Raw genomic sequence first — 26,764 nt, 5'->3', positions numbered from 1 at the left:
ACGCGGCACGTGCTACGAGGAACTTGCGGTTTACTTTTTAAAATAGTTGCAAACTGATTTCCTTTTACGATTAATGCCACATTGAGACTCGATCGTTCTATCAAATTGCCTCCTGAGGAAAAGGAAACGTGTCCGAGGGTAGTGGTACCGCTTGGATGTTAAAGGTTAATTCATTATAGCAGGAACGATGCGATGACCTTTGACATAGAGGAAACCGCTGGATGACACGATTTGCATTGGACATGTCACTCTTGAACATAAGGAAATTGATTACTATGACGATGACTCGTTGACCTTGTTGGTGCATTTAAAAATTGTACAGTTATATACCTGATGATGTATTCAGATGACAGATGTTAGTTGGATGTCAGTCTCGACGAGGTCGATGTTGTCAATTTAATTCTTTTTCTTGTCTGTACATAGTTTTTATTAATTCATTAGTAGAATTAATTTATTAATCCTATATTAATAACACATATTTAAAAAAAGGAGTATGAATTGTTAGGTGTACAAATTAATTCTATGCCTTTCCTTTTCTTTTAATTTAGACTTATTTTTAAAAAGTCATGGTCAATTAATTGTTATATTCTTGCGTCACTTTTTAAACATACAGAAACGTGGGAAAATATTCAAATTTGAAATAGTGATTAAAAAAGTGTGATACTGGAGGGGTCGAATTAATTTGTATACCTAATATTTGATGAAACAGAAAAATTAATTTGAAATACTACATTTTTAACTTGAAAACAAGTGAAATTTTCATAAATGACTTGGAAGTTATTTTAATATTTTTCAGTTGTCTCTTCTGGTGAAAAAAGAAAATCTTCAACTAGCTTCGAATATTAAATGGAAATTACCACGGTGAAAGCTACGCATTTTGTACAATTATTTCTTAACAAAATGGTGGAAGTCGGCCGTGGTTTCACGTTTCCACGAGCGTGTCGACGAGGTCCCTTTGAGCTTTCCCCTCCACCCCCAAGATCGCACTTTGATCCTCCGTAGAAGAAAGTTTTTCGCTGTTGGCATTTTCCCCGCTGCTTCCGGTGAATGTTTATTATCACGCGCGAACCGCAAACTCGCGAGACACGAACACCGTCCTGTTTCTCTTTCGTTGCTTCTCACAGTACGCGTTACCTTACGTGTAATGGTAGCTTGAAAATTCGTTGAAAAATCGAGCTTTACTACGCAGCGAACCCTTTTGTACCAGTTTTCTCACTGCTAACCACCAACGACAGCGGTTTTTCGGTTTCTCTTTTCCCTCTGTTTCTTGTTATTTTCTTTGAACACTAGCTCGAAATCATTCACTAAACTCGCAGGCGACTGTGAATCGATTCTACGTATCAAATTTAAGAAAAATAATTTATAAATTGGCTGCCAGTGACGGAAATGGTATTTTTAGCCATTCAGTAAGTAAATGCAAATTAGATTACAGATTTTTAAAATGCAAATTAGAATACAAATTTTTCTCTTTCAAGTTAAACAAGAGTATCATTTTATTTATTTGTCCGCTTTGAAAATTAAATACAAAACACGGATTCTTGACGGTGTGTAGCCAGTTTCTGGTGTAGCGAAAGGGTTAACGACAGTAAGCAGGCATTCAAAATGGAGGAACACGAATTCTCAGTGGACGGGGACACGTTGTCGGACTAGCAAAGTTCGGCAATGAACCAGTTGGCCAACGTTCAAGAAAACTTTTTTTTAAGACTTCTTTCGACGTACGAGCGTCACTAAGATCGTGACTAACGATCAGAAGGAGTGCGTCAGGCTCCTCTTCTGGGCGCCACAACCTGTTTTTTCAATGTTTGCGCTCGCTTTTGGTAGGCGTGCGTCCGCGTCACGCGTTTATGCCTTCACTACCAGCTTTTTCTGGCCACTCGTTCGTATTTCATATTTCATACACAGCTCGTCCTAAAGTGGGACGCGACTTCTTCTGTCCCGACCGCGGCTTTCTTTAGCTACAATTCAACTCCGGCTTTATTAAGGTCCGCGTTATTTCGTGTTCATTCCCGTTTTCTTCACCGTTAAAATGATTTGATGGCGTTACATTATCCTGAAATATTCATTTTCGTCGAAAAAGCAGCTCTAAAAAAATATTTTTCTTGCTAATTTTGCGATTATATACAGGCTGTCTCGGGTCGGATAGTACAACCGGTCAGGGGGTGATTCTAAATATAAATAAAAAGAAATAAGAAAAAATATTATTTTTCTGTATATACGAAGGAGGGGATGCAGCCCCTTAGGGTAAAAATAATGCCCATAATATTTTTGACAAATAATTTCTCTTTGTCTTCATTAAAAAATTTCAATCCATTCTCAGGATATGTAAAAAGAACGGTTTTTTGAGCTAATCTTTTTTTCTAATCTAACATTTTTTCGAATTCGAATTCAATTTTCTCGAAAACGAAAGCTTAAACAAGAAATATTTATTGTTTATTTTCAGCTTATTTTTGCTTATAGAATCAACCCCTGCCCGATTGTATTCCCAGACCCAAGACACCCTGCATAATGCAACTGTTTCCATTCTTCTTGGAAAATTAATTTTATTTATAAATAATTGAATGAATTGCAATTTACCGTCAGTTGAAAATGTAACTTAGCACCATCTAAAGTTATTATTTTATCTCGTTGGAGAGGGTTTAAATCTTCTCGATGAGAATGCCGATAAGTAGTGGTATCAGAGTGTTTGGCACGCAGACGTAATTATCGTCGATTAATCGTCGCGTGTGCCCTCGAGTCGGCCAAAATGGGGGACGTCTAAAGCTCCCTGTCGCAATAATGTCACGGGCAAATCGTGCGTGGAAGGCCGTGCCCGGATCTGGATGTCAGTCTGGCCGAAGGGTTGCCGCGTCTGGATCGCGCGGTTGTTTCTTCTACGCCTGTTTCATAATGTATCCAACGAGAAGGACGCTATTTCGAAGCGAGTCGCACGCGATTCGAGGCGAACCTGGACGGCTGTCGCTCATCGACGCAATTTGTGTCGATGAAACGACGGGGGAAGACTTTTGAATCGTTTACAGACCCCCTGTTAAAGGGATTTTCATTTCGAGGGGCGCGAATAAGGGGCTCGAATTCCATTTAGAACTTGGACTGTACATTGTTTCTTCGAAGAGCACATTTTGCCCTTTTTCCTACCTCTTTTCACAGACGTTCGCCTGTTTGAAATGTTCTCAGGTATATTCTTTCGAACTGTCAGGTTTTATCGTACAAATACGGCTGTTTGTTCTTAAGAAAGTCAACTCTTGTAATACCGTGTGTAACGAGCTTAATTAACATGTCACGTTTATTTTTATTTACAGAGGGCTGGAAGAATTACGTAGAGCACGGTCGTAAGCTGGATTAAGGACATACATCATGGAACGCTACGAGGAGGAAGGCGAAGACAGCGACAACGAAACAGACCCGGAACAGCTTCTGAACGAATGGCTTGGCGAACTGGACAGCTTGACCGTGGTGAGTTTTTATACAAATTCTATATACATCATCGGACAAAAATTCGTGTTTCTAATACATATTAACACGTTGAACGTCATGGGGGTCATCGGTCACCGGCTTCGCAATTTATACGCGCCTGAATAATTAAAAGAAAACAATAGAAAAACATTATTTTAAGTAATATTGCGGCAATCAATCCGCGTTAAACGTCCACGGCGATTAATTTGACGTTATTAATATCGCTTCGAAAATCAATGTTTCACGAATCCATCTATTTATCGGTTCAAACATAAAGAGCGTTCAAATGAAAAGGCAGATGGTACTAGTTGGTCGTTCCACGCTGCTCAATTGGTGTCAATTGACATGCAGTCTAAATAATTCTCTGGTAGAGGCCCGTTAGCATAAAAAAAAAACAAAAAAATGACGCATCTCCAGTTCTATTAATGTTTCAAGTTCTACGAACCGCCCTAGCTCGTGCTCTGTTCGCGCGATTGAATTGTGCAACCCGTTCGCCGGAAAACGTTTTTGGTCGGCGATTTAACGCAAAGAGAAGAAGACGAATCGTTTCGGGGCGTAGTTTAGCGGGTTAGTAGCTTTGTAACGAGTATAAATCTTAGGCACAATGAAACGAGATTTCAATCTGCTCGTTCAGCGTAACGAATCGATTTTCCTCGTGTGTACGATAGCTCGTGACAGTGTGGCCAGTGTGTACAATAGCGGCCGCAAAACGACAAATTGTCGACAATTGACGCGGCTGAGCAATCGCGATACGAAGTTTGTCCGCCCATTCGAAACGCCTGTCGGCGAGTTTCCAACGCTTTCCGTCTCGTGGTTCCGCTTTGATGGTAATCGTTTGCGATTGTTAATTGGAGGATGTTCAGCGAACTTTCGTGAATTGTTCTTTCCGAAAGAATCGTGGAAATTAATTTCTTCCTTGGTCTGAACTTTCAATGAAATCTTATCTTATAGACAATTAATAATGGGGGGCTACAGTCTCGGGCCTACTTTCCAGGGGTCCCGTTATAAGCCTTCAATTTAAAATATCAAAAAATTTAATTTTATTAGGAACAAATTTCAATTTTTGCACCGAGATTATTGACCAAGGGAGCCCTCAAAGGTTTGACAATCCTGGGCCCCCTTTCCAAGGACCCAATTATAAGCCTTCAATTTATATAAAAAAATATTCAAAGAAATTATTTTTACTGTTGCCCTTCTTCTTTAGAATTAAATGTTATTTCATTTTATTTAGAATAAATTTCAATTTTTGTACCAAAGGAGCTCTCGAAAATTTTATAAAGAAATCTTAAGAAATCTTTATTTGATCTTAGTGGTTGTCTGATAGTTACTGTGCATTTATGAAGAAAAAATGATTTTCAAAAATCTTTCATAAGGTACGTTTACGATACATTACACACCACCTGGAAAATCAATCGATGCAGTAACCTGTTTGGATTACTCATCAGAGATTCTCGAGGTGTGAATTAATGCTGTTAGTTCGCGAATCGTAAATGTAAATCGGCCTTGAAATTAGCGAATACGTAAGATTTTCCGCAAGAACCGCTCGACCATATCTCCGCGGCGACGAGCGGATAGATAGGAGAGCACGAGGAGCTCATTCGTGCGGCAGAAGATAGATTAAACGTGTTCAAGTGGTGGCCAACGACCGAAAGAGTTTCTACACTTGCACTTGCACTTGCACTTGCACTTGAAGCCGCTGCTCGAAACGTGCCAGCGACGGAAAATCGATAGCCACGCGATGGGATCCTACTTTTATTTATTTTACTAATTCAATAATTCGGGATAAATTTCCACGATTCTGACATTTTGATTGTTATTGCTTTAAACAGAAAATTTGCAAGGATGATAGACAGTATTTGACTTCATTTATCGAAAAGCCAATTAAAACTTTGGACCAATTTGGACCTGAGTACAAAAGAGAATTTTCGGAAATGTTTATCAATTTTAAATAATTTTATTAAATACTTGAAAAGAAGGTGAATATTAAATTAGATCTATTAATTAAAGAAAATATTTTCTTTAAAAAAGATGTTATACAAGGTAATATTTTCAAAATACCGTCACAATTTTCTGTTCTACATCGTAAATGCATATACACGAATAGAACGTGAATTTGGTTAATCTCAGTGGTTAACTGATCAAGTAATTAAGGGAAAGATTAATGCAACTGAATGGCACACTAAGCCGACTAATACCGAAGGCCTAAATGCACATATGAATACTACATTACGCCGCGCTATTAAATTTCTTGCAATATTACATACACACATAATTTCGTAGAGATTTAACACAATCTCCACTAATCCACTTTACCTAAAATGGGTAATATTCATTTGCTTTTGTATAGTCGAATTCACAAATTTTGTAGTATTCAAATACTACATTCAAATTTTCGACTATTGAACGTCTGAAAAATTTGGATTTTTTAGCATTCCAATACACCAAGTATGCAATTTTTGTAACATTCTAATGAACCGCACATTTTATTACTTTAATTTTCGAATATTTCAACAACTAAAAATTCGGATTTTTTAATATTCCAATGCACCGCATATTCAAATTTTCAAGCATTCGAGTGCACCAGATATGCATTTAGATTTGCATATTATCCCCTTATCGCAACCCTCGGCTTAATAATCCAGGGGTTATCAGAACGCGAAAATAATTAAAATTCGTTAGACATTATTAGCAATCTAGAGCGATGTACTCGTCAGGTACTTCCTGTCCGAGAGCGGAAAGGTGAGAGAGCTTTTGCACTTGCACTTGGCGGTGCATCGGAGGTCGGTCAAGGCGGCGGTGCAACAGATCGATAACCTGGCAAACGTGGAATATGGATAACGTTGCACACTGGTTGGTCGGTGACCCCGTGCACGTAGCTCGAGAATATTCGAGTGCCTTTGTATGTTCAATCGCCGAAAACCGGAGCCTTTTGTTTGCTATTTTTCACTTGCCTTTAGATTGATTAATGAATCCTATACGAGATCGTAACTTTCTCCCTTCCCGTTTGTCGCTTTTTTGATTAAAGGTCGGGTAATTAATGGATCGTATTCGAGACAATAGCCAGCGTCCCTTGTATATGATGCAACTTTAGATTTGCTGTTTACGAGATGATGCGAAAATGTTTTTCATTCGAGGGAAGATTGATGGAACTGGTTCGGATTAACCCTTTGGGTAATAAGCAATTTTTTAGAATGTACACGTCCTAGGAAATCAGCTTTATTTAATGAAATATTTTGTTACAATTATGTATAATAATTTACATTCATTGATCGTTTTCCAATCATTTTTAACAATTTTAGTTGAAATTGTTGAAGGAACCTTGTAATGTTACGCGCTGCTTTCATTTAATTCCATAACAGGGTAATGAAGTAAATAATAGCGATAGAATTGATTGATCGGAAGAATAAATAACTACGATACCATTGGGCAATTAAGCATTATGCTCGCGGTTAAGAGTGCAAATTAACATCACAACAGGTTCATCTGCATTCTCAGTATCCAATTGTGCAACTTAGTAATCTTATGTTAGAAGAAATCTTAAGTATCATGCAACAAAATTATTGAACCGGAAATGTATTATTTAATTCAACAATTTTAACAAATAAATTAAATGATATTAAAAAGTTTGGACCCTCTGTTCGAACCCTTATCAAACATTGTATTATCTATAGTATTGATATCATTATCAAAACATTACACCTGTGTAATTTGTATTTTCAAGTTAGTTAATGATTCAACATCTGTCTTTCTCATAACATAACAACTTTTTTTATTTCCGATCTTAATTAGCATAAAAATATTATTAAAAACTAATAGCAATTATAGCTTACTTCGGTGTTATCAGTAAAACAAGTAATGAATCATGCAGCATTTGAAAATAATGATTTTTAGATAGATGTCACATATGCATATTGCAATGATTCATACTTCGTGAAACATGGCAAACAAAGATAAGGAACATTAATGGTTTTTTAAGCAGAATGTTACATAACTGTTTAGTACAATTTTTACAATCTTTCTACCGGAAATAGAGAAAGAAAGATTGGTAAAAGATAGTTGGAATAGGGATCTGTATTGACCAAACGCATTTCTACCGTTTTGAGGCTCATCAGTGTCTCCTCATAAGATAAATATATAAAGTACTGGAGTTTCATTTAACCCTTTTATGTAATATTTCATCCAAATGTACATCATACAACAAAATCATTTCATTTCTATACAGAATATTTTTTAAATTCAAACATGCATGGTAAAGTATAATGAGCATTACTTATAAATAAATCTCCAAATATATTTTTTCTTTTTAAATATTGACAAATTCAGATATTTATAATTTTAATAATTCACAATTCCTGAAGAGGGTAGTTTTTGAATTTTTTCCGTCACATTTCGTTTCTTCATCGCAGCGCGATCTGATACTGCAAAATGCAGTTGCATTAGCTGACGTTGCATTATCCGCATCGAGTAGCTTACCGGCTCGATGCAGCTCCCTGTTTTATCAATCAGCAGTAAAGCTTTATCCACTTATCTTCCGGTCTTTTTGCAACCTTCGGGATTCGAATACACGTGGCGCGAATCGCCTCCATTACAATATTAAAATTAAAAATTAATTTAAAAAAAACAATTCTATTAAAATTTTCTTAACATACTTATATCATTTAAATTATCCAATTTTAAACAATAACCATAGAAATTAATTATTATAATTATTAACATGTTTTATTAATATTAGTTGCAAAACATTGAAAATACCAAAATTAAATAATTACTAAAGTTGGATAAAACTTCAATTTTTTCAACATCTTGCATTATGCAGTAATATTCATAATTTTTATAATCAACGTATAATCAATTTTTTATCAAATCTTTAATAAATTCCCTCATTTTTTATTCTTTTACAAACGAATACAATCATTCGCATGTAAATCGTTAATTAAGAAGTTACCAATATATTCATAACATCGTTCAGTCCTTGACACAATAAATCCAGACCGTGTTAGAAGAGTAATGAAATACGTCCACGATAAAATAGACAAATGTCTGAGGACTTCCGGCGGCTATTAGTATGCGGGCTTCGTTGTATCCGCATCCGCGCGGCTCTTCTTAGCATCGTTAATTACCACGCTCGTCTTTGTTCGGCAATATTACTATATCCGGTTGTAATTCTCTACCGTCGGGTTTCATTGACAGAACGAAAAATTTCGAAGAATTATCGTACCGTTACCGGGAACATTTCTATAGAAGAATTAGGGGAATTGGATCGTTCTGAAGGAACGATAAAGGAAAGTAAGGATCACTTTAGCGAGAGACTTGAATTCTAGAGTGGATCCGATAGCGAAACTTCTAGTATAAATTTCATGACATAAAAGTACCGCGAAATGGCACTCGTAGTATATCAAATGAAAGCTTAAACTTTAATAGAAATTGCTATGTAAACATTTCATCAGTATTCTTAATATGAAGTGGCTGGTTCTTCATTGGAACAATGAACCGACCAATTTACAGCTGTATGGTTTCTGTAATTAGTCTGGCACAATTTCATGAGATAAAAGTACCGCAAAATAGCATCTGTGGTACGTCAATTTAAAGCTTAAGGTTTGGAGAAAATGATTATATAAACGTTTCATGAATATTTTTAATATAATATGCCGGGTTATCAGTTATAAGAGATAATTGAACAGAGTGAAATTCGTGTATTACTCTTTTGGGAATTTCGCAACGGAACCTATTAATAATTTAATACAATATTTAGAGAAAATACAGCGAATGAATATTTAATATTGGAAAATTCCATTCAGAAATTGTATATCTTCTAAATGAATTGGATGGTCAATCTGATATAATCAACTGCAATCAAGTTGAATATACAATTTCAAAGCAATTCGTTCTGAATGTCATTTTAAGAATTTCGTGAATAAATATTAGTTCGTTTCATATGCAAGCATCCAGTATGCATTTGAATCGAGAAAGTGCACATTATCTGCGCCTGGAAGGCATATTCAGAGCGCAAAGAGTTGAAAAGGCACACAGCATCGATCGAAAATTCAAAAGAGGAACTTTGACCATGGTCAACATAGTCGACGCAGCTGGTTTCGAAATCTAGGACGTTTCTTTGTTACTGGTCGGCCATGCGACGCGATAGTTCCTCCATTATGCGCGAAGAAAATACAGAGAAAAGCGTCGGAAAGGAGATGAAACGTGGACGGAATAGGTCGAGTAGGGATTCAGGCCACGTGCCCAGAGGCAGCTGCAATTTCGTGGAGCTTCTTCCTTCGTTTCAACCTCTTTGGTATCCCTCGTATCCTCGTAAGGTGATCCTCGCTTCCGCGTCTCTTCTGAGGCTTCTGTTTTCGTTTGCCTCGGGGTCAGGATGAACCGTTATCGTTGCAATGTACGTGAAACTGATGCTGCGATGCTTCTTCTTGCATAAGGTAATATCCTTTCCATCCTGTAAAAGCACTGCTGAAGTAACAATATTATGCTACAGAACTCTCGAGTCACCTGTTATATGACCATTCGTTTTATTAACCCTTTTACATTAGTTATTTTCTGTCTATTATTATGTTTGTACGTTTTAACCCTACGATGGCGAACGCCATGAAAAGAGCCTTCTATTTAGAGAATATAATTTTTATGAGATAATTTTTTTAACTTAGGGAATTGAGTATTGAAAAATTGAAAGTTTTAAACAATTTATATTTGACCATTTTGATCAAGTAGCAAATGAATCATTACCAACTAGAAGACTATTAATTAATTTTCTATTGGTATTTGATGAAAAATTGAAAGGGCTTCTAGTAAATAACTGTGATAGTATGAAATTAATATTTGAAGAGCTGTATAGATAGTTTTTCGAGTTTGCAGACTTTGAAACTTTTTTCCAAACTCAGAAAGAAATCTATTTCCATTTCTTTCTTATGTGAATAGCACAGAAAATCGAAGGAATAGAAAACTGGTATCAGGACATCAGCCATACGTTCTGTCTACCATCTGTTGCGCTCCTTTCCTAATCTTTCTCGAGATCTGTGGGTGCAACTGGAAATATTGCTACCGCAGAACTCCCGAGGACCTTCTGGCCTCGCTTGAAATTCATGAAGTTCTTCCATTATACGACCTTTCGGTGTCATTAAAGGTTTCAGAACAGAAGGAACACGTAGTCGATTACGCTCGAAAATAGGCGTATAATTTCTTGTGTTAGAATCCAAATCGGTGACGGTGGTGATAATTAAAAGTACTCTTCTAATAGCAAATCATTTCACATTTCTAAAATAGTAAATTTAGAATATTCAATCTTTCAGTAATAATTTCTATAATTATCATTGTAGAAATTTTTATTAAAACGAAAGTGTTGTTAATAATTTTTTATGACGATCATCGTGTTAATTTCATCGTACCAATCAGTAACAATATTTTTCATAAAGTCATCTGAAATAACTAAACGACCGCCGACTCGACCTCCCGATAATCAACTTATTAAAATTTAATCAACATTCAATCGAGCGAAGGTTCTCGTGTAACGATCAACCCGGTGATCCTATAACACGCCCCTTAGCATCAAAATCATGTTGCTGGTGAAACCGCTGCTTCTAACCATCCATCGGCGATCCGATTTCCGCGAAGATCGCTAACTTTGCCGTATAATCCGGTTCGATGTACGTTTCTGATGATCTTTTTTCGATACCTTATCTCCCCGTTCTCGTCAGACCACGGACACCTTTTCCCTTCCTCCTTGACCCGTGCTGGACCGTCCTCTCTTCCGTTTCTTTTTTCTTTTCACTCTGTCGAGCTCTTATTCCTGTTGGCCAACCGTGGCCACGGTGAAATCTCGGCGCTCGTCGAGGGGGAGGCGATTGCTTAACGACGCCAACCACCTGCCCCTGCTGAAGAGGAACACGTGCTGCAGCTACGAAGCAGCTGCAAGCCAAAGGACGACGCGTATACTCGACGGGACAGGCTTCCCCTGTTCCCGAGGTGTTGAGAATGGCGGGCTTCGGGAATACAGGTACCGAGCACGAGGCTCTGGACGAGCGTACTTAAACTGTCCATCATCCTATGCTTCTCGAACCTTCACGGATAATATCCTCCTCTGTCCCTTTGAAGAGACCAACTTATAAAATGCAATTAGATTTTTTACGTATAAGGAACCTGGACAGCACGATGGAATGGATTTATGCCACTGGTAAAAAAGAATCAAATAAATTTCTTTTAATTAAAGAAACTAAGTAGAAATTTTAAATTTGGGCAGATGCAAGCACTTGCCTCATTTTCAATGTCTTATTCCACTCAATCGCTTAATTTGGACATCAGAGATTCGTTGAATTAATTTTTGATACCGAAGTAGGAATAAGTATTTTTTAATGTTTCGAATGCAACTTGATGATAATATCGTGGAATCACGGGAGGAAAAGGAACATCGAGACGGGAATAGAGAATAAAGGAGAGTAGAGGAGGAGGAAGGTAAGCAGAGAGAGACGGAGGTAGAAGCAGGTGATACCAAAGGATCTGCTTCTCGTTCGTGACCGGTTCCTGGATCATGGATACGCGGTTTACTGCCGCTTAATAAGCTGTAATAAGGACTGCCGGTACCCTCGCCATTCGATATTCCGTCCACGATAAATCTCGCCACGTACGCGAATTGCCGGGGCGAGACCACAACCGAGCAGGTGGTTCTTCGTGGCTCGTTTCGATTTCGATGACGGTGTCTACCGAAGAAGTCGCTCTTTAATGAGCCCTCTGGAACTGCATAAGTGACCCGTGAAACTCGATCCAATTCAATTGCTCCTTTTTCGATGAAATAATAATTTGGAGGCTGATGATAATTAGAATTAATTTCAATCTATGAATTTCTCAATCTTTGTTTGAGAAGTTCTGACACAATTTAAGTTTGTTTTTTTCGTCTCAAAGCTTTCTAAATTTATATTAAAAAATTCAGTTTAGATGAACATTGTCATTTGCAATAGAAGCTTAAAAAAATTTAAAGCCACTTAGAATCTCAACTACAGTCACTGCTTTCCAACAAATTTTAATATTTTACAATTTTTAAACAAAAATACACTGTTGAAAAATGTTCTCTAAAGCAGAAATAATTCTAACTATACAGCCTCCTTTCTTAATCCTTCGATCACGTATCAATATCATAAAGATTTATTGCTCATAAAAGTTTGATCAGCCTTAGGAACAATAAAGAGGCATTAAAACCATAAAGACCCTAAACCAAAGGAATTGTCCGTCCAATAAATTTCAATTTTGGGTCAGTATATTGGGTTAGGTCCCGTCTCGAGTCTTATCGTCGGAGTTGATCGAGTCTAACGACATAAGGGCTACGTTCACGGTTCTAAATAGGGGCGATCCACCCCCTTGTACGGGGATCCTTTCTCGAGACGAGTCGACAAAAAGGCTCTTCCTCTTTCCAAGGGCTCGACCGGCACAGCGGGGATGGATGCAGGCAGGAAAGATGGATTTTTCTTCCTTTATTCTCCTCTTCTTTCTTTCTTTGGTAAATCGGATGCAGCCTCGGCTCTCGACGCTGCAGCGTGCAACAGTTGGCGAGGAGGAAACATCTGTCGGTCGTGGCGCATGCGTTATTCCTCCAGGTAAAACCAGGGATTCTCAAATTTTTGGCAAACTTTTTCAATTTAGCTTCGAATTCAATCCTATATGTACTGTGATCGTGTTTAGGTGTCCAAGGATTGAAGTAACGCTATTACTCCTGAGACAATTGTTTTTGGTCTTCTAGAATTTATGCTTGTGATTTATCCAATTGTTTTGTGATTTTCTTAATAATTAGGTCTATTAGAGCTAACTATTAATTGCTGTATAAAGCTTTTTTAGTCACAAGTCCTATTAGACAGAAGCTTCTAATTAGACCTTCCCTTTTGTCAAGATGAGCAGTTTTATTAAATTCTTGCAAATGTAATGATTTATTTTATCAATTTATTCGCTAAATAATGTTAATCAAACCTTAAGCTTAAAATTGATATTGCATGATTGCTATTTCGTAATAGTTTTATGTCATCAAATCCTGTCAGACTTTAATATGCAACCAGCTAAGATTAAATTCAACCTTGTTCCTTTCCGATAAAATTGATCGGGAAAAGGTAACAGACGTCTCATTCACCCTACCGCAGGGAAAACTCAATTTACAAGCTTCCATCCGCCATTTCACCGGCTGCTTAAGGTTGCCAAGATTAATGGATTAATTATACGCCGTTCGGCCGTTCCATTAGCTGGACTACAATGGTAAAGAACGGGCCAGCGGTCTATTAATCTGGGAATGGTAATTAAAATTGAACAGCTCTATGGAATTGCAATATGCCTCGCTGCGTAAAATTTAATTAGCTTTAACCGCAAATTACGAGATATCATATTGCTGTTGATTGGAAACTGATCATTTCCATAATGGAATTTCAAGTAAATAATAATCAGTGGTAGAGTAGATTGCTCTGGTGTGTATATTAAAAGGGACATTAATTAAACTGTGAATTTCTTGATTAACATTAAATGATGATTGTTTATTAGTCACACCTTGCAGTATTCACAGGATAGTATCAGGTGCATGTAGAATCGCTGAATCGTTTGTGGGAGCGGCGATGACTCACTCGAAAATTGCATATCCGTTTCCTTCGACGTAGGGTGCGCGAAACACCCTCGAGAACCACCCTCGTTGCATTGCTCACGTTTTATTATCAATGCAATTCTGATGCAAATGCAATCGGTCAGTCGATGGTTTCATTAGTCAGAGCGTGGTGGTCAACTCTTTCTATTTCATGAAAATTATACAAAATTACAATTTAAAAGTTACAGAAACAAATCGAAAATTTGTTTACCATTTATCAATTGGCGACCTCGCTTTCAAAATGTAACCAATTGAAAACTGAATATTGACATTAGTTCTTTTATCAATATTTAAATTTTGGTAGTGAAATAAAAGGAATAATTAAATCAATTAGCTAAATAATTTTCAATTATTTGCAATTGTCAACTTATAGGTTTCATATATTTTCATGAAGAAAGAGATTAAAGATAATTGTTTCTTTAAAAAATCACTTTGTTATTGATCCTGTGTGAAGGATTTAGGTCAGATGATTCGAAGTGTATCGGGGACATCTGTCATCTTGCGTAACATGACTGAATATTGCTATTAATTTCACGTCCGAAGGCCTGTTTCATGCGTGAATATCTGCGGTTTCAACGAGCTCCGGAACCGGTCGTTCCAGCGAAAATGTATTATTTTCCTGTTTCCTACCAATGATCACTGTTCATTGATCAACGGTATCGGTTGCTTCCTGTCACGAACCGCTACAAGGACTTTGCACGCCCTCAAGGCTTATTGTTAGTAAGATTTCATGGTGGCTGACTTCATGGTCAGCATAAGAACTCATTTTCTATTATGAGAATTAAAAAATCCAAATATCTAACAAAATCAGGAATCAACAAATTACAAAATTGATAAAAAGTGACCTAATATCAATTAGCTTATCAAGGATTAAAAATAATAGTTCCATATTTTATATTTTGCCTTCTTTCTTCTAAGCTTCCTTATAAAGGCTGAAAGATTATCGAACGAGATGGTATCACGTCGCCACAATAGATCCTTGGAATATGAAAGAATTCTGATTCTGAAACCCAAGAACCCGAACTGGGTCATCTAGATCATAATACTTCCTCGTTTCTTCCATCGCGCAACGAGTCCTTCGAGATTATCTCATCCATAGGTGCGCCTCCTGCGAACCGGCCCGTTGTGTAACGCGAAATTTCTCAGAGGAAGTGAAACGAGCTACCATTGTCTTCCGTGCAAGAAAGAATCTTTGAACTTGACTGAAATTCTTGATTACACGACACTATTCCCATTGTGACATTAATTAAATAATTACTCAGAACGTCAAACAAGGAAGTTAAACATAATATATCTTTAAGATATTTATTTAACCCAGTTACAGAAAGAGAAAACATGAAAGAAGTAGAAAATTTATTTATGAAGTTAATATAAAAAATAATACAAACTGTGATTTATTCAAATATTTTACCATCGAAACGGATTGTTATATACAAAATTAAAAGGAAAAAGAGAGATTGCAAATATGCGTTCATCTTCAATGAAACGAAGATGAAGACACGATCGAAAGGTGAAGATCGAGGAGGGTGCATCGGAGAGAATTTTGAGAAACACTGCGTATCTGTGCCGAGCGCCACGCGACCAGGTCGTCCGGTCGGGCTGGGTGCCGGGTGTTGTTGAAATCAACGTGGTGGGGTTCCTTCGACGACCACAACCGGAGCCTTATGCCTTCAGTCGACTCTCGGCTCTCACTGCGACTCGAGCTGCCTGAGATTCCGTTAATTAAACATCGACTGATCGGAAAAAGGGTGACTCCACGCGACAGGTGAGCGGTCACCTCGTAAACTCTCTGGCAAAGTCAATCCGACGCAAGAAGATTGTCCTTAAGATTCAAAGAGTTACAAGTAACAACTCAGCTGATTAAACGAAGACAACTGTTTATCTCTTGAAAATCATTTGGAGGTGATCGAGAATCGATCAGAAATTCTTTTAAAAAATAACAACGAGGAAGCATCGTTAAAGAAGATTCATATATATAGATATATATATGTATTGAAAAGGATCAAAGGATCACGAGACAAAGGAATTCCTTGTTAAAATCGTGAACCCGTTCCGTGTGAACGAAGGAGACTCGAGCGATCGTCACGGTCACTTAGCATCGATCCAACCAGTTCCTTTTACCGGTCGATCACCTCGATCCTGGTCGAACGAGCGTACGCGTCGTCGGTTGTTAATTAGTACGTGGGTGCCGTGACAGAGTGGAGGCTGGATGGTCGTGGAAGAAGAAGAGGAGTAACTGTCGAAGCCGAGGTGGCTGAGTCGTGGACGGAAGGAGATGCCGAAAGCGGAGGGAGCTTGGTTCAGAGGCCGAGAAGAGAGCATCGTGGAGAAATAAAAGAGGCGAGAAAGAGGGTTGGTTAAGCGAGTACCGGAGCTGGAGGAGACAGTTAAATAGATGCAGGAATCTGTACGCGGCGCCATGCTGCCGTGGCGGTGAGAAAAAATATTCGGTTCTTCGTGTCCGTCGACTTATACGTGTGGATGAAGCTTAGGAATCCCAGGAGCGTAACAGTCGGCGTATTTACGACGAACAGAAAGGGTGTACCATCGGTGGATCGATCGAAATCGTGACAGAGATATTCCAACGACTGACGCGTTCGTGGAAGTACCGCGCGAACCAGTGACAGATGATCGTGTAATTCAGGAACAGAGCTGGATCGATGATCGTGAATCGGTGACTTTTTGACGGCACCGTGAAGAGTATTCGATACAAAATATGTTGTGCGGTACGTTTAGAAAGAAAAGAAGGCATCCTGGAGACGAGTATCGATTAGTCAGATCGAATACCATGCCGAGGATCCTGGCGACGAAGGAGGGTAGCTTGGTCTCGGTGCGGAGAACGAAGTCCTCGAGGGTGGCTCGATCACCGCAACTTAGAGATCTTCTGCAGATGGTGAGTTGAATGTAAATTAGTGATCTAGGTATTTTTTATCTCGCTATTTGCGAGCTGTTTGCAAGCTAATTACTTGCGATTTTGCTATTCCCAATACTGTTCTTTGGGCTATCGTTATTCGCAATTTTTCCATTTACAATATTGCTATTCGCAAGCTCCCGAATTGCAACTCTGATATTTGCAATATTGCTCTTCGAAAGATTTCCACTTGCAATTTCGATATTTGCAATATTGCTATTCGCAAGCTCTCCACTAATTTTGATATTTCCAGTATTCCTATTCGCAAGCTCTCTACTCCTGATTTTACTATCCCCAATCTCCCGATTTGTAAACTTTCTATTCGCAAGCTTTTTACTCGCGATTTTATTATTCGCAATCTCCCTATTTGTGAACTTCCTATTCGCAAACTCCCTATTCGTGATTTTACTATTTGGGATCTTCCTATTCGCAATTTTACTACTCGTGATTTTACTATTTGGTATCTCCCTATCTGCAAGACCCTTATTCGCAATTTCACCACCCGCGCTCTTAGTATTCGCGATCTCGGTACACGGTTTTACTACTTGCAATCTTGTTATTGGTGACCTCGGGCCGATCTGAGTATGTATGTGGTACAAGTCCATGACTCGCGATATTTCCTATCGCAATAAAGTCGACCTCGAAGCTCGCGCAAAGGACCGTACCAAGAGAAGAAACATACTTGCACGGTCCTGCACTTTGTTGTCTTTCGCGACTGCCTGCTTTATCGGAGTAATCGTAAATGAGAACAAGAAAACGCAAATTAAGAACTGGTGTAACGAGATATTTGAGTAACAGAATAATGGATTAATTGTAACGAGAAATTGAAAGTATGTAGCTGACTTTCTTGATTTCTCTCAAGGTCCTGTTCTTAATTAAGCTACATGAAACGTCATATTTATTACACTTGATACTATATGCTCATAAAGTATTATCAAAGCTTTAAAAATAAAATTTTTATTCGAAGACTTTTCTTCGATTTTAAATTAATTTTTTTCAATTCAATTGTCAAAGGTACTGATTTTAACATAGTTCACTATTACGCGTTAAAGGGTATTTTAATATCACGTTTGATCAAAATTCATGAAATGGAAACGTTTCATTCTCTCTAATTGCAATTGGACGCACGCAACCGTGTAAATCATGTTTTATTGCTCTTCATTAATCATATAGATTTCAGCAATGAAAACGTAATGATGCTTCATCGATTCCCGCGGTTTCAAAACAGCTGTTTGAACACGGACAAACGATTTCGCCCGTACAACAGCTACTTATCGCGGTTTGGTTAAACGAGGCTAATAGGACTAATGGCTAAAACACTTCCTTTCAAACATAAAACATACATCAGTACATATGATCGAGGTTTCTAAACGTCGCTGAAAAAAGTTAATATGATATTCTCTCATTTTATACGTAGCATTATACCAGTTTTTATAGCCATTTTATAGATATTCAACGGTGAATAGATATTAGTTGATTTGATTAGATGTTTTCAACTGTTCATCGAACGAGTAAATTGGAGAAAGTTGGAAAAAAATTATGAAATTTTACTGTATTTAGTTTCTTTTATTTTATGATATTAAATTCGAGAAGATGGCAACATTACTCTCACTGAAAGGCGGCAAATAATTTTTTAATTTTTTCAAATTCATTGTATAATATATTAAAAATTATGTTGCTGAATTGTACGATTTGTAGCATAAAATATTAGAATATAATTGTACAATTTAGCCATTTTGCAAATTTAATGATTTTAAATCATTAAAATCAGTTAATGATAATGATTAACTTAATAATAATTAATTTAACAATGACAGGTAGTAAGTTAGAAGCTTAAATTCATAAAATGAAATTTAAATAAAAATTTCAAAATATAGGAATCTTACGCTGGAAAATTTAAATTCATATTTCTCAGTAATATACTAAATTTTATAATATTTAATAATTAAAAAATAGTATACTTTTTTTCTAAATTACTTTTAATATTAATCTAATCAAAATGAAGATTTTAAGAATTTTTACCTCCCCTATATCGCCACTTTCCCTAGCGAAGCCTTATTTCATCGCGAGTGTACCCTTCAATTATGAACGATGCTGAGGTAGCCAAGCATTTCTCAGAAGGAATACGTTCTCTAAACGAACCGGTCGATGAAAATTCGAAGAAGCTCGATCTGGCCAGGTTTTAGCAGCGTTTTGCTTGGTATTCATCCCGATCCGACAATAAAGGGGCCTTCAGTCGGTCGGTCGATTGCTTCTCAAAGGTTCTCGGACCGTCTCGAATCTGCATACATGAATGCGAATGCGTCATGCCCGTTTACATATGTATGCACGCGACGATAATCTCGTAGGGCTGTACGTACGTACACATATATATGCGTTTCGTTGCATAATTTACGACATTGTATACAGACACGTTTGAGGGAACGCCGAAACGAGGACCGTTTCACAGGTCGAAATCGAATCGATTTGTTTGGTAACGAAGGAGGAGGAGAAAGGGTAATCGATGAACGAGATTCCAATCGATTTGGAGATTTGACCGAATCGTAATCACGCGATTCACGAGAATATCATGGCCTCTTGATACCCTTCGGTAAACCCTACAACTTGTTTCCAGCCGATGCCACTCGGATTGAGCGATTCGGAGGTAGTTGAATAGATTTAACCCTTTAGGCATTAGGCGCCTTTATAATGGCTTCCCTTTGAGCGAGCTTCTGGGACGAGATTTTAGTGGTTTTCTTCTTTAGCCTCTATTAAACACTTTAGGTGCTAACTGCGAGTTAATTTGTATTTAATTAATGAATAATTAAAAGAAGCAGAAAATTCAAAAAAATTGTATGTGATATTAAAATTAGATACATTGTTTGGTATGAATAAATAAAAGTAATACATTTTATTTTGACAAAATAAGAAAAATAATATATTTTTATAAATAAAAAGTAGAAATAAAAGTAAATCTTTTTCATAAGAATTTTGCTACTGCTTTTGATACAGGATGTAAATAATGTAATCCATGTAATTTTCTTAGTATTCAAAATCTTTTCTTCCCTAATTTTTATTAAATTCGTATCTGTATACAACTTGCTACAAATTATCCATAAATATCCACCTAAAAGAGAAAGAAAATCGAAAAAAGCAAGGACGGTTGGTTGCATCGTAGAGAAATTCGGCACGCCTTCCGAGAAAGCTCGTGAATTCTTGTTTGCACGATCGTTTCGTGGCAAAATACCAAGTTGTCGGTGGTATCGATCCACGGATCGAGAGCCGGTCACGATCGTACCGTGGCTCCGTGCACGTTCCACTACCTTCCTCTTCATCTTCGTCTTTGTCGTCGCCTTCCCGAAAGTCCCGGTGTTTCTTTTTCGGTCTAAATCCGGCCACAGAGGCGCCTGTGGACGCTCGCAGAAGTCGCCACGAGATACTCGTGAGAGACCAAAAGGAGGTTGAGCCACCATCTCGTGATGTTCGCCTTATAAGGCGTCCTCTGGTGGCCAGCGTCCATTAGAAATCCTTTGTCGTCCCGACCTCTTTTTCCTACGGATTCTCCGGGGCTTTTCGTAGCCGAGCTAAAAATTCGCTGGCCCACCTTGACGCTACCTTACCACCCTTGCGAACGCGTGTCTTCGACGTCTTGAAAAGGATTTTTAAGATAACGACGAAGAACAGTCTCTTTGTTCACTCGAGAGAATTACCCGGAGAAGGCAATGGAAAGACAATGGTGGATGGTGCTTCTAACGCTGTAAAACATCAGGATTCTTTAGGAGATGAGTCTTTTCAACGAGCTGATTCTTTGATGGGCCCTCCAGAAGAACGAGATGGTTCTTGCGCCTTCTTCGCGAACCAATCTCTTCGATGTGCTTCATGCTTTAACTGAATTAACTCTCGGATGCCGGAGCTGGGTCTGTCGTGGCCCAGACCTGCGAATGCGATGGTATTACGATTAAACCTAGACGCAGGAATTTTTATTGAAATTAATTGGAAAACACCTCTGAAATACAGTAGACTCTTTTGTTATATTGCTGTATAGATGACTTTTTCTTATGACACTTTTGAATTTTGCGCCATTATTGAATAAATCTATCCAAGCGAATCTGAACGTGTTACGAGCTTTAATATATTATTATTTCTAAGAATTTTCAGCACTGTCTACGGCAATATAACGAGAGTCTACTGTAATAATTCACAAGATCTTAATACAAATCACTTCTCCTAATTTTTAATTAAGCTATAATGTCTGTTTATGTGTTAAAGAGGTATAAAACACTATTGAAATAGTAAATATCTGTTCGTTTCTGTTCTCTTTCTTCTTTTTATTCCGTGGAGCATAGGAAAACATTCTCAGCTAATTCCCATAATTGCAGCAGCATATTCTAGCCTTCATTGCCAAGTAATAGACGTTGCCTTTCACTATTCAACAGCAACAAGTTTTCGATAGTTAGCTCGATTACCAGCTCTGTACTTCGTTGCAATCAGGAAATCGAGCTTTTGCAGAAGAATCGAGTTCGATCGAGAAGTTTGTTCACCCTGAGGGTCGCCGAAAGGGTGAAACTCACGGTTTCGTCCTGTTGGCAATTTGTGTACGCTCCTCGGCTCCTCTTCTTTCCTTTCTCGCCGCTTTTGTTCGTCCTTCTTTTTGCTCGTCCCATTCTTTCTACCATCTTCGTCGGGTCCACTCTCGTTGGAATTTCACCTCACTCCCCGACGAGTCGCGAAATATCTCGGCGCATTCCTGCGCTTCTTGCGGGTCCGATTTGTGCCCTCCTGCGGGTCTTAAGGGCCTGTTACGACTCCTCCGGAGAACGAACACTGATTGAATTGTAAAACCTCGTGAACGTCTATGGAAATTGATTTCCTGAAAAATGTGTCAATTTTAGACTTTTCATTTGAAAGTACTAGATTGTTGCTATTTACACAATTTCATGACATAAAAATATCACAAAATAACACTTATGATATATCAATTTAAAGCTTGAAGTTTAATAAAACTGACTATATAAATATTTCATCAATTTTCTTGATAAAAATGATTTGGTTTTTTATTAAAACACAAATTAGTGTTGTCTATTTGCGATTTTCAATTTTCAATTGCCAGTTGTTTAGTATTAATGATATTGAAGAAACGTTTAGATAATTATTTTTATTAAACTTTAAGCTTTAAATTGATATACCACAGGTACTATTTTGAGATACTTTTATGTCATGAAAATATGCAACTATTGATGCCAAAAGTGCAACGAAAAGAATAGAAGATATAATTAGTATGATACTACATAAAATAGCATAAAGAAATGCACAGTAATATCTATGTAAACGATTTCACGAGGAGAATGTTCAGCTTTCCCAAACCGCATGATCTATTTTCTTTATTGTGTTTTCACTGAAAAACTTGCTGCGATTTGTTCCAGTTGCATGAATCATTCTTACATTCGTTACAGGTATTTTCTTCGCTTTCATTGGCAATACTGTGAAGGTGACTGCAATGTTTCATCATAAACAATAGTTCACATAAATCCCAAAGGCAATAATATTTTCACTCTCTAGGTAGAAACCTCTATCACTAAAAAAAGAAAAAAAAAGGAAAGAAATACACGTCCAATATCTTTTTTCCATCAAATTCAGAAGAGGATACTTAACATTCCTAGTACATCTTCATCATACTACTTAAGAGTTTAATTAAACATGACAGAGCGTCTTAAGAATTTCAAACGATAGTTTAAGAAGGCTGGTTCGAATTGATCCAATCGACAGCAGATGCCATCGATCCCGTGTTAAGATCTCGACGGTTTACACGACCGCTCTAAATGCGTTTTTCTTCCCGCTTTCTTCCGGTAACCTTCTATTAGCGTCTCGCTGGAGCCGCGTGGAATTCCGTCGAAAATTGCGCAATCGACACACGATCTAGCCTCCGTAGCGTGTTCTATTAGCGTGGCCAAAGTTCGACGAACTTCCATGAGTTATGTCGCCCCATATTTCGTTATCGCGTTGTCGTTAAAACCAGTTAAACTCTCTATTATTCCTCTCGGTCGATAACGCCAATCCGCAGGTCAATTCGTCGCCTCTAGCTTGCGCAACCGGGCTTCCGGAATCGTCGGCGATACTAATGTTTTGTTCGTTCTTGAAAAACTTTCAATATATGTCTACTATTAGAATTTTTTAAAAGTTTTGGTACTTAGCTTTTTAAAATGTTTTATCAATTTTTCTACTTTTTCTTTTGTGGAGGTAATTAATTTGGCAAATGAATGGCTCATATATCACTTCATGGCACTAATGAAATAAATTTGAAAATTAATTACTCGCGGTCTGAATAATTAGAGCTTCAATATGTCTGACCATGTTTTATTTTTGATTATTCAATTTAAGGTTTGCGCTTATACCTCGCATAATTATTGGGTTGATTCATTATTGGGATGAACTTATTTTTACTGATTTATTATTATTCGAGGAAGAAATGATTAAATTATTATTTAAATAGGAACAAGTACTTAATAATGGTAAATATATAATTGATTAAAACTTACTACATTTTTCAAATCAAATTTTTAATTTCAATATTTATGCATCAATCTAATAATCAAAATTATTTAAGTATATTGAATACTGATAAATTCCGCAATCAACATCTTAATTACACCAATAACCAATGTAAACCAATTAAATATTTGGTTAGGTTTTTCGTAAACTTTTTATAGATCTATAAAGTTTCGTGAAAATTGAAAGAGGACAATGCTCTTTTGAACGATGTTTCTTGTTAGAAGAAGTTAAGATGCCTTATCCTCGGGCATCGTTCGAATGCAATTTTATTGGCGTCGGTCGGCAATTCGTTTGACTCTATTCGTTGGAGCATTCTCTACCTCACACGGTTTCCTCTAAATTGGTTTACGCCGGTTTCAATTTGTGGCGCCGTCCGCGGAGCTTCTTCTAATTACCGCTAATTAGGGACGATGCTGTAAATGACGGCATATCTCTGTTGGCTTGTTGAAAAGGAATTCTCTCTCGACTATGGGCATATCGCCTAGTTTCCAGGAACCTTGTTTCGTTCAGAAACGATTCTGGCAATGATACTTTAATCGCCATTTATAATTCATCTCAATCAGTGACTTTAATTCTTACCACAAATAAATCTGCAAACAACTCCTTATACTCTGAGTAAAAGGAATAAAAAATCAACTTCTTTTACAGGAAGCCAAATATTAATAGAAACTTTAATATTTAATATTTTTCATTTTCATTGGAAGTGTGCTTTTAATTTCGTTCTATAATAGAATAATAAATTTCTAAGTAAACAGTATTATGGGTTAGGTATAAATGAGTTGCCTACACAAGGGTTAAACATGGCCAGGGGCGTTCGTAAGTTGTGCAAGAAACAAGGAGAGAGTCGGTCGCTGGAACAATCGTGTAACTCTTCGGCGGTGCATAAAGGTTTAGCAAGGAATATGACGATTCTAATAGAGGTTAAATCGGACCCACATGCGCATTTCACTGGGCGTGGTCGCCGAGTGTACTCGATTTAATCCCCGCGACAACAGCGACCAGGCTCGATCCTCGTTGCCGCAGGATTCTCTGCCGCAGTAAACCATCGAATTCGTGGGTCAATATCTCGTTAAACCATCTCTAAATATCTAAACCAGAGTACACTCTGAATGTTTTGAATAGAATCGTTGAATACTGTAGGTATTACTAGTGAATATTCAACAGAAACATGTATTCTAAAAAGTGTACTATTACAAATTCTTTTATTTCCTATTTTTTATATACAAATAATTTAAAAAATTTATATAAGGATATTAACAATGAAAAAGTTTCACATAGTAGAAAAATAATTTTCAAGGGAACAGTGTAGAATTTAGAAAATGAAAGCGCTATGAAATACAAAATTGGATTAAATATCAGGATTAAATATCAGTCACTTAATTGTTAAATTAAGTTTTTTCTTATTAACAGGATAGAATAAAAAATTCATGACAGAAAACTGGCAAAATTATTAAGAAAAACGGCCGAGAATTACAGATAATACAACGGAGCATCGATTTTATATAAAGCACCTTGTCATCGCATAATTAGTTTCCTGTAATTTTCTTTTTCTTGCGTACCGAGCGGGAGGCTCTCGCGAGCCGGCATGTCTTTCTCGCGAACGGCACGAAGGAAGGCTGAAAGGACGCTAAGGTCCTGTCGTGGGATAGTCTCCGCTTCCCAGGGACCCTTTTGGCCCCGGTAAGTTCGTGCGGCGTTTATTCTCGTTCTTCGTACCCGTTGCTTCATACCTTGCCTCCTCCTGCTGGCGAGAGATGTAAATCTTTCGAGATGAACTCTTGCCTCTTGCATCAGCCGACGAACTTCAAAGGTCCGAAAGTCTGGCCACGGTTGTTCCGCTCCATGGAACAGTCGCGATTGTGGTAAAAATTAACGACGTGCTTTTTCGTTGTCCACCATCCTGTTGCACAACAAAGAATCTCATTTGTAGGCTTTGTTAACATTGTGTCTCGTTGAAACTTCGTAAATTTTCTTTTTTTCCTCTGCAGTCGAGAGCTTTGTCACATTAACCGTTTATTACCGTGTAATAAATTAATTAGAAAGTTTATAAAATAGAAAATCTGAGTGTTGAATGGTCAACGAGAGACCCAATTTTTAATATCGTAGTACTATCGAAATTCTCACGCCCTTTATTAATCATGGCAATGTTTCCCATGTTTATTGTATCTTGAAATCGTTGACTTCTTGGCTAGAACGGTACCGAAAGCGAGAAGTACCTAGGAAGCGCATTAACGTTTGGAAAGTGGTACACAGAAGAGGCATTCGTGAGAAGAGTTTGAAATTTCGACACCTTGTTTCCATTCGCACCTATCTTGTCCGGGCCACGAATTTCTTGTAAGATCCCACGCCTCTCGAGGCTGCTTCGTTCAAATAACGCTACCACTAACTCTCTAAATCTATTCCACTCGTCCCCGGTGGGCTTTAACCCTTTCTATTACGCAGGGTGTAAAGGCACGATGTCCGAAAACGGACAACCAGTCTACGATCTTCAGAACTGTTAAATTTGACACGCAAGCTTCATTTACAATACAGCAAGGAGATAATTTTTTTCACGTAATCTAGAATCGTCTAGACTTACACCTGGTCGACGTGAATGTCTTCTCGTAATCGCGTATAATTCGTTTAATTATCCACTTTAATTGAAGAGTTTTTAAATGCTAAGGAAAAGATTCCGATCTAATTGCTTCCACCTTGTTTGGTCTTAAATTCTCGTTTAATAGTTTGTTATAAATTCTAATATACAGTAAGATAAATATTTTATAAAAGTTAAATGAATCAAGAATATAAGAAATTCAGTAGTGTATAAGGGGTAATTAAAAAATTAATAGACGCATAATTAGTGATTGGAACAATATTAAATCAATATTATTGATTCTGGACCGGATTGAATAGTATGAAACGGTATCATTTTACTATCGAAAATTGATAGCAAGCAGTTAAACGTATCGGTACCGTTCAATGTATCTCATTAAGTACTTCGGTATTTGAATATCATCAATACGTATCGGTATCAGCCCGATTGCTACAGAAAACCGAACAAGTTTCTCAACTTTTCTCTTGTCATAAAACGATATCGATAAACACGTTACGCAATCAAGGGGGGATGTTATCCGTTCTCGAGAAGCAATTGCAAGGAGGTAAATTATCAGGAGTCTCTTCCTGACACGATTCTTGGAAAAGCGCTGTTTACCAACGACCGATAATCAAGCCCGATAACAATCGTCCGTGTCCAGCGGACGGCGAGAGTGTGCAACACAGAA

General features: G+C 37.5%; 1 protein-coding gene across 2 annotated transcripts in view; it reads left to right on the top strand.

The window, feature by feature from the left end:
• The window catches only part of LOC114871459 (amyloid beta A4 precursor protein-binding family B member 1-interacting protein-like), a 138,019-nt gene that overhangs the window by 44,202 nt on the left and 67,053 nt on the right, over positions 1-26,764 (top strand). Inside the window, exon 2 of one of the 2 annotated variants that reach the window (XM_029177384.2) lies at positions 3,297-3,450. In XM_029177384.2, the coding sequence (XP_029033217.2) occupies positions 3,352-3,450 (99 nt within the window). In that variant the 5' untranslated portion in view covers positions 3,297-3,351. Of the gene's footprint in view, positions 1-3,296; positions 3,451-16,689; positions 16,959-26,764 lie in introns of those variants that run through there. The other variant, XM_029177382.2, reaches the window with a different exon arrangement.

This window comes from Osmia bicornis, chromosome 2, assembly GCF_907164935.1.
Source record: "Osmia bicornis bicornis chromosome 2, iOsmBic2.1, whole genome shotgun sequence".
NCBI classification, from domain to species: domain Eukaryota; kingdom Metazoa; phylum Arthropoda; class Insecta; order Hymenoptera; family Megachilidae; genus Osmia; species Osmia bicornis.
The sequence above is the reverse complement of the archived record's forward strand: the minus strand, read 5'-3'. Positions and strand labels throughout refer to the sequence as shown.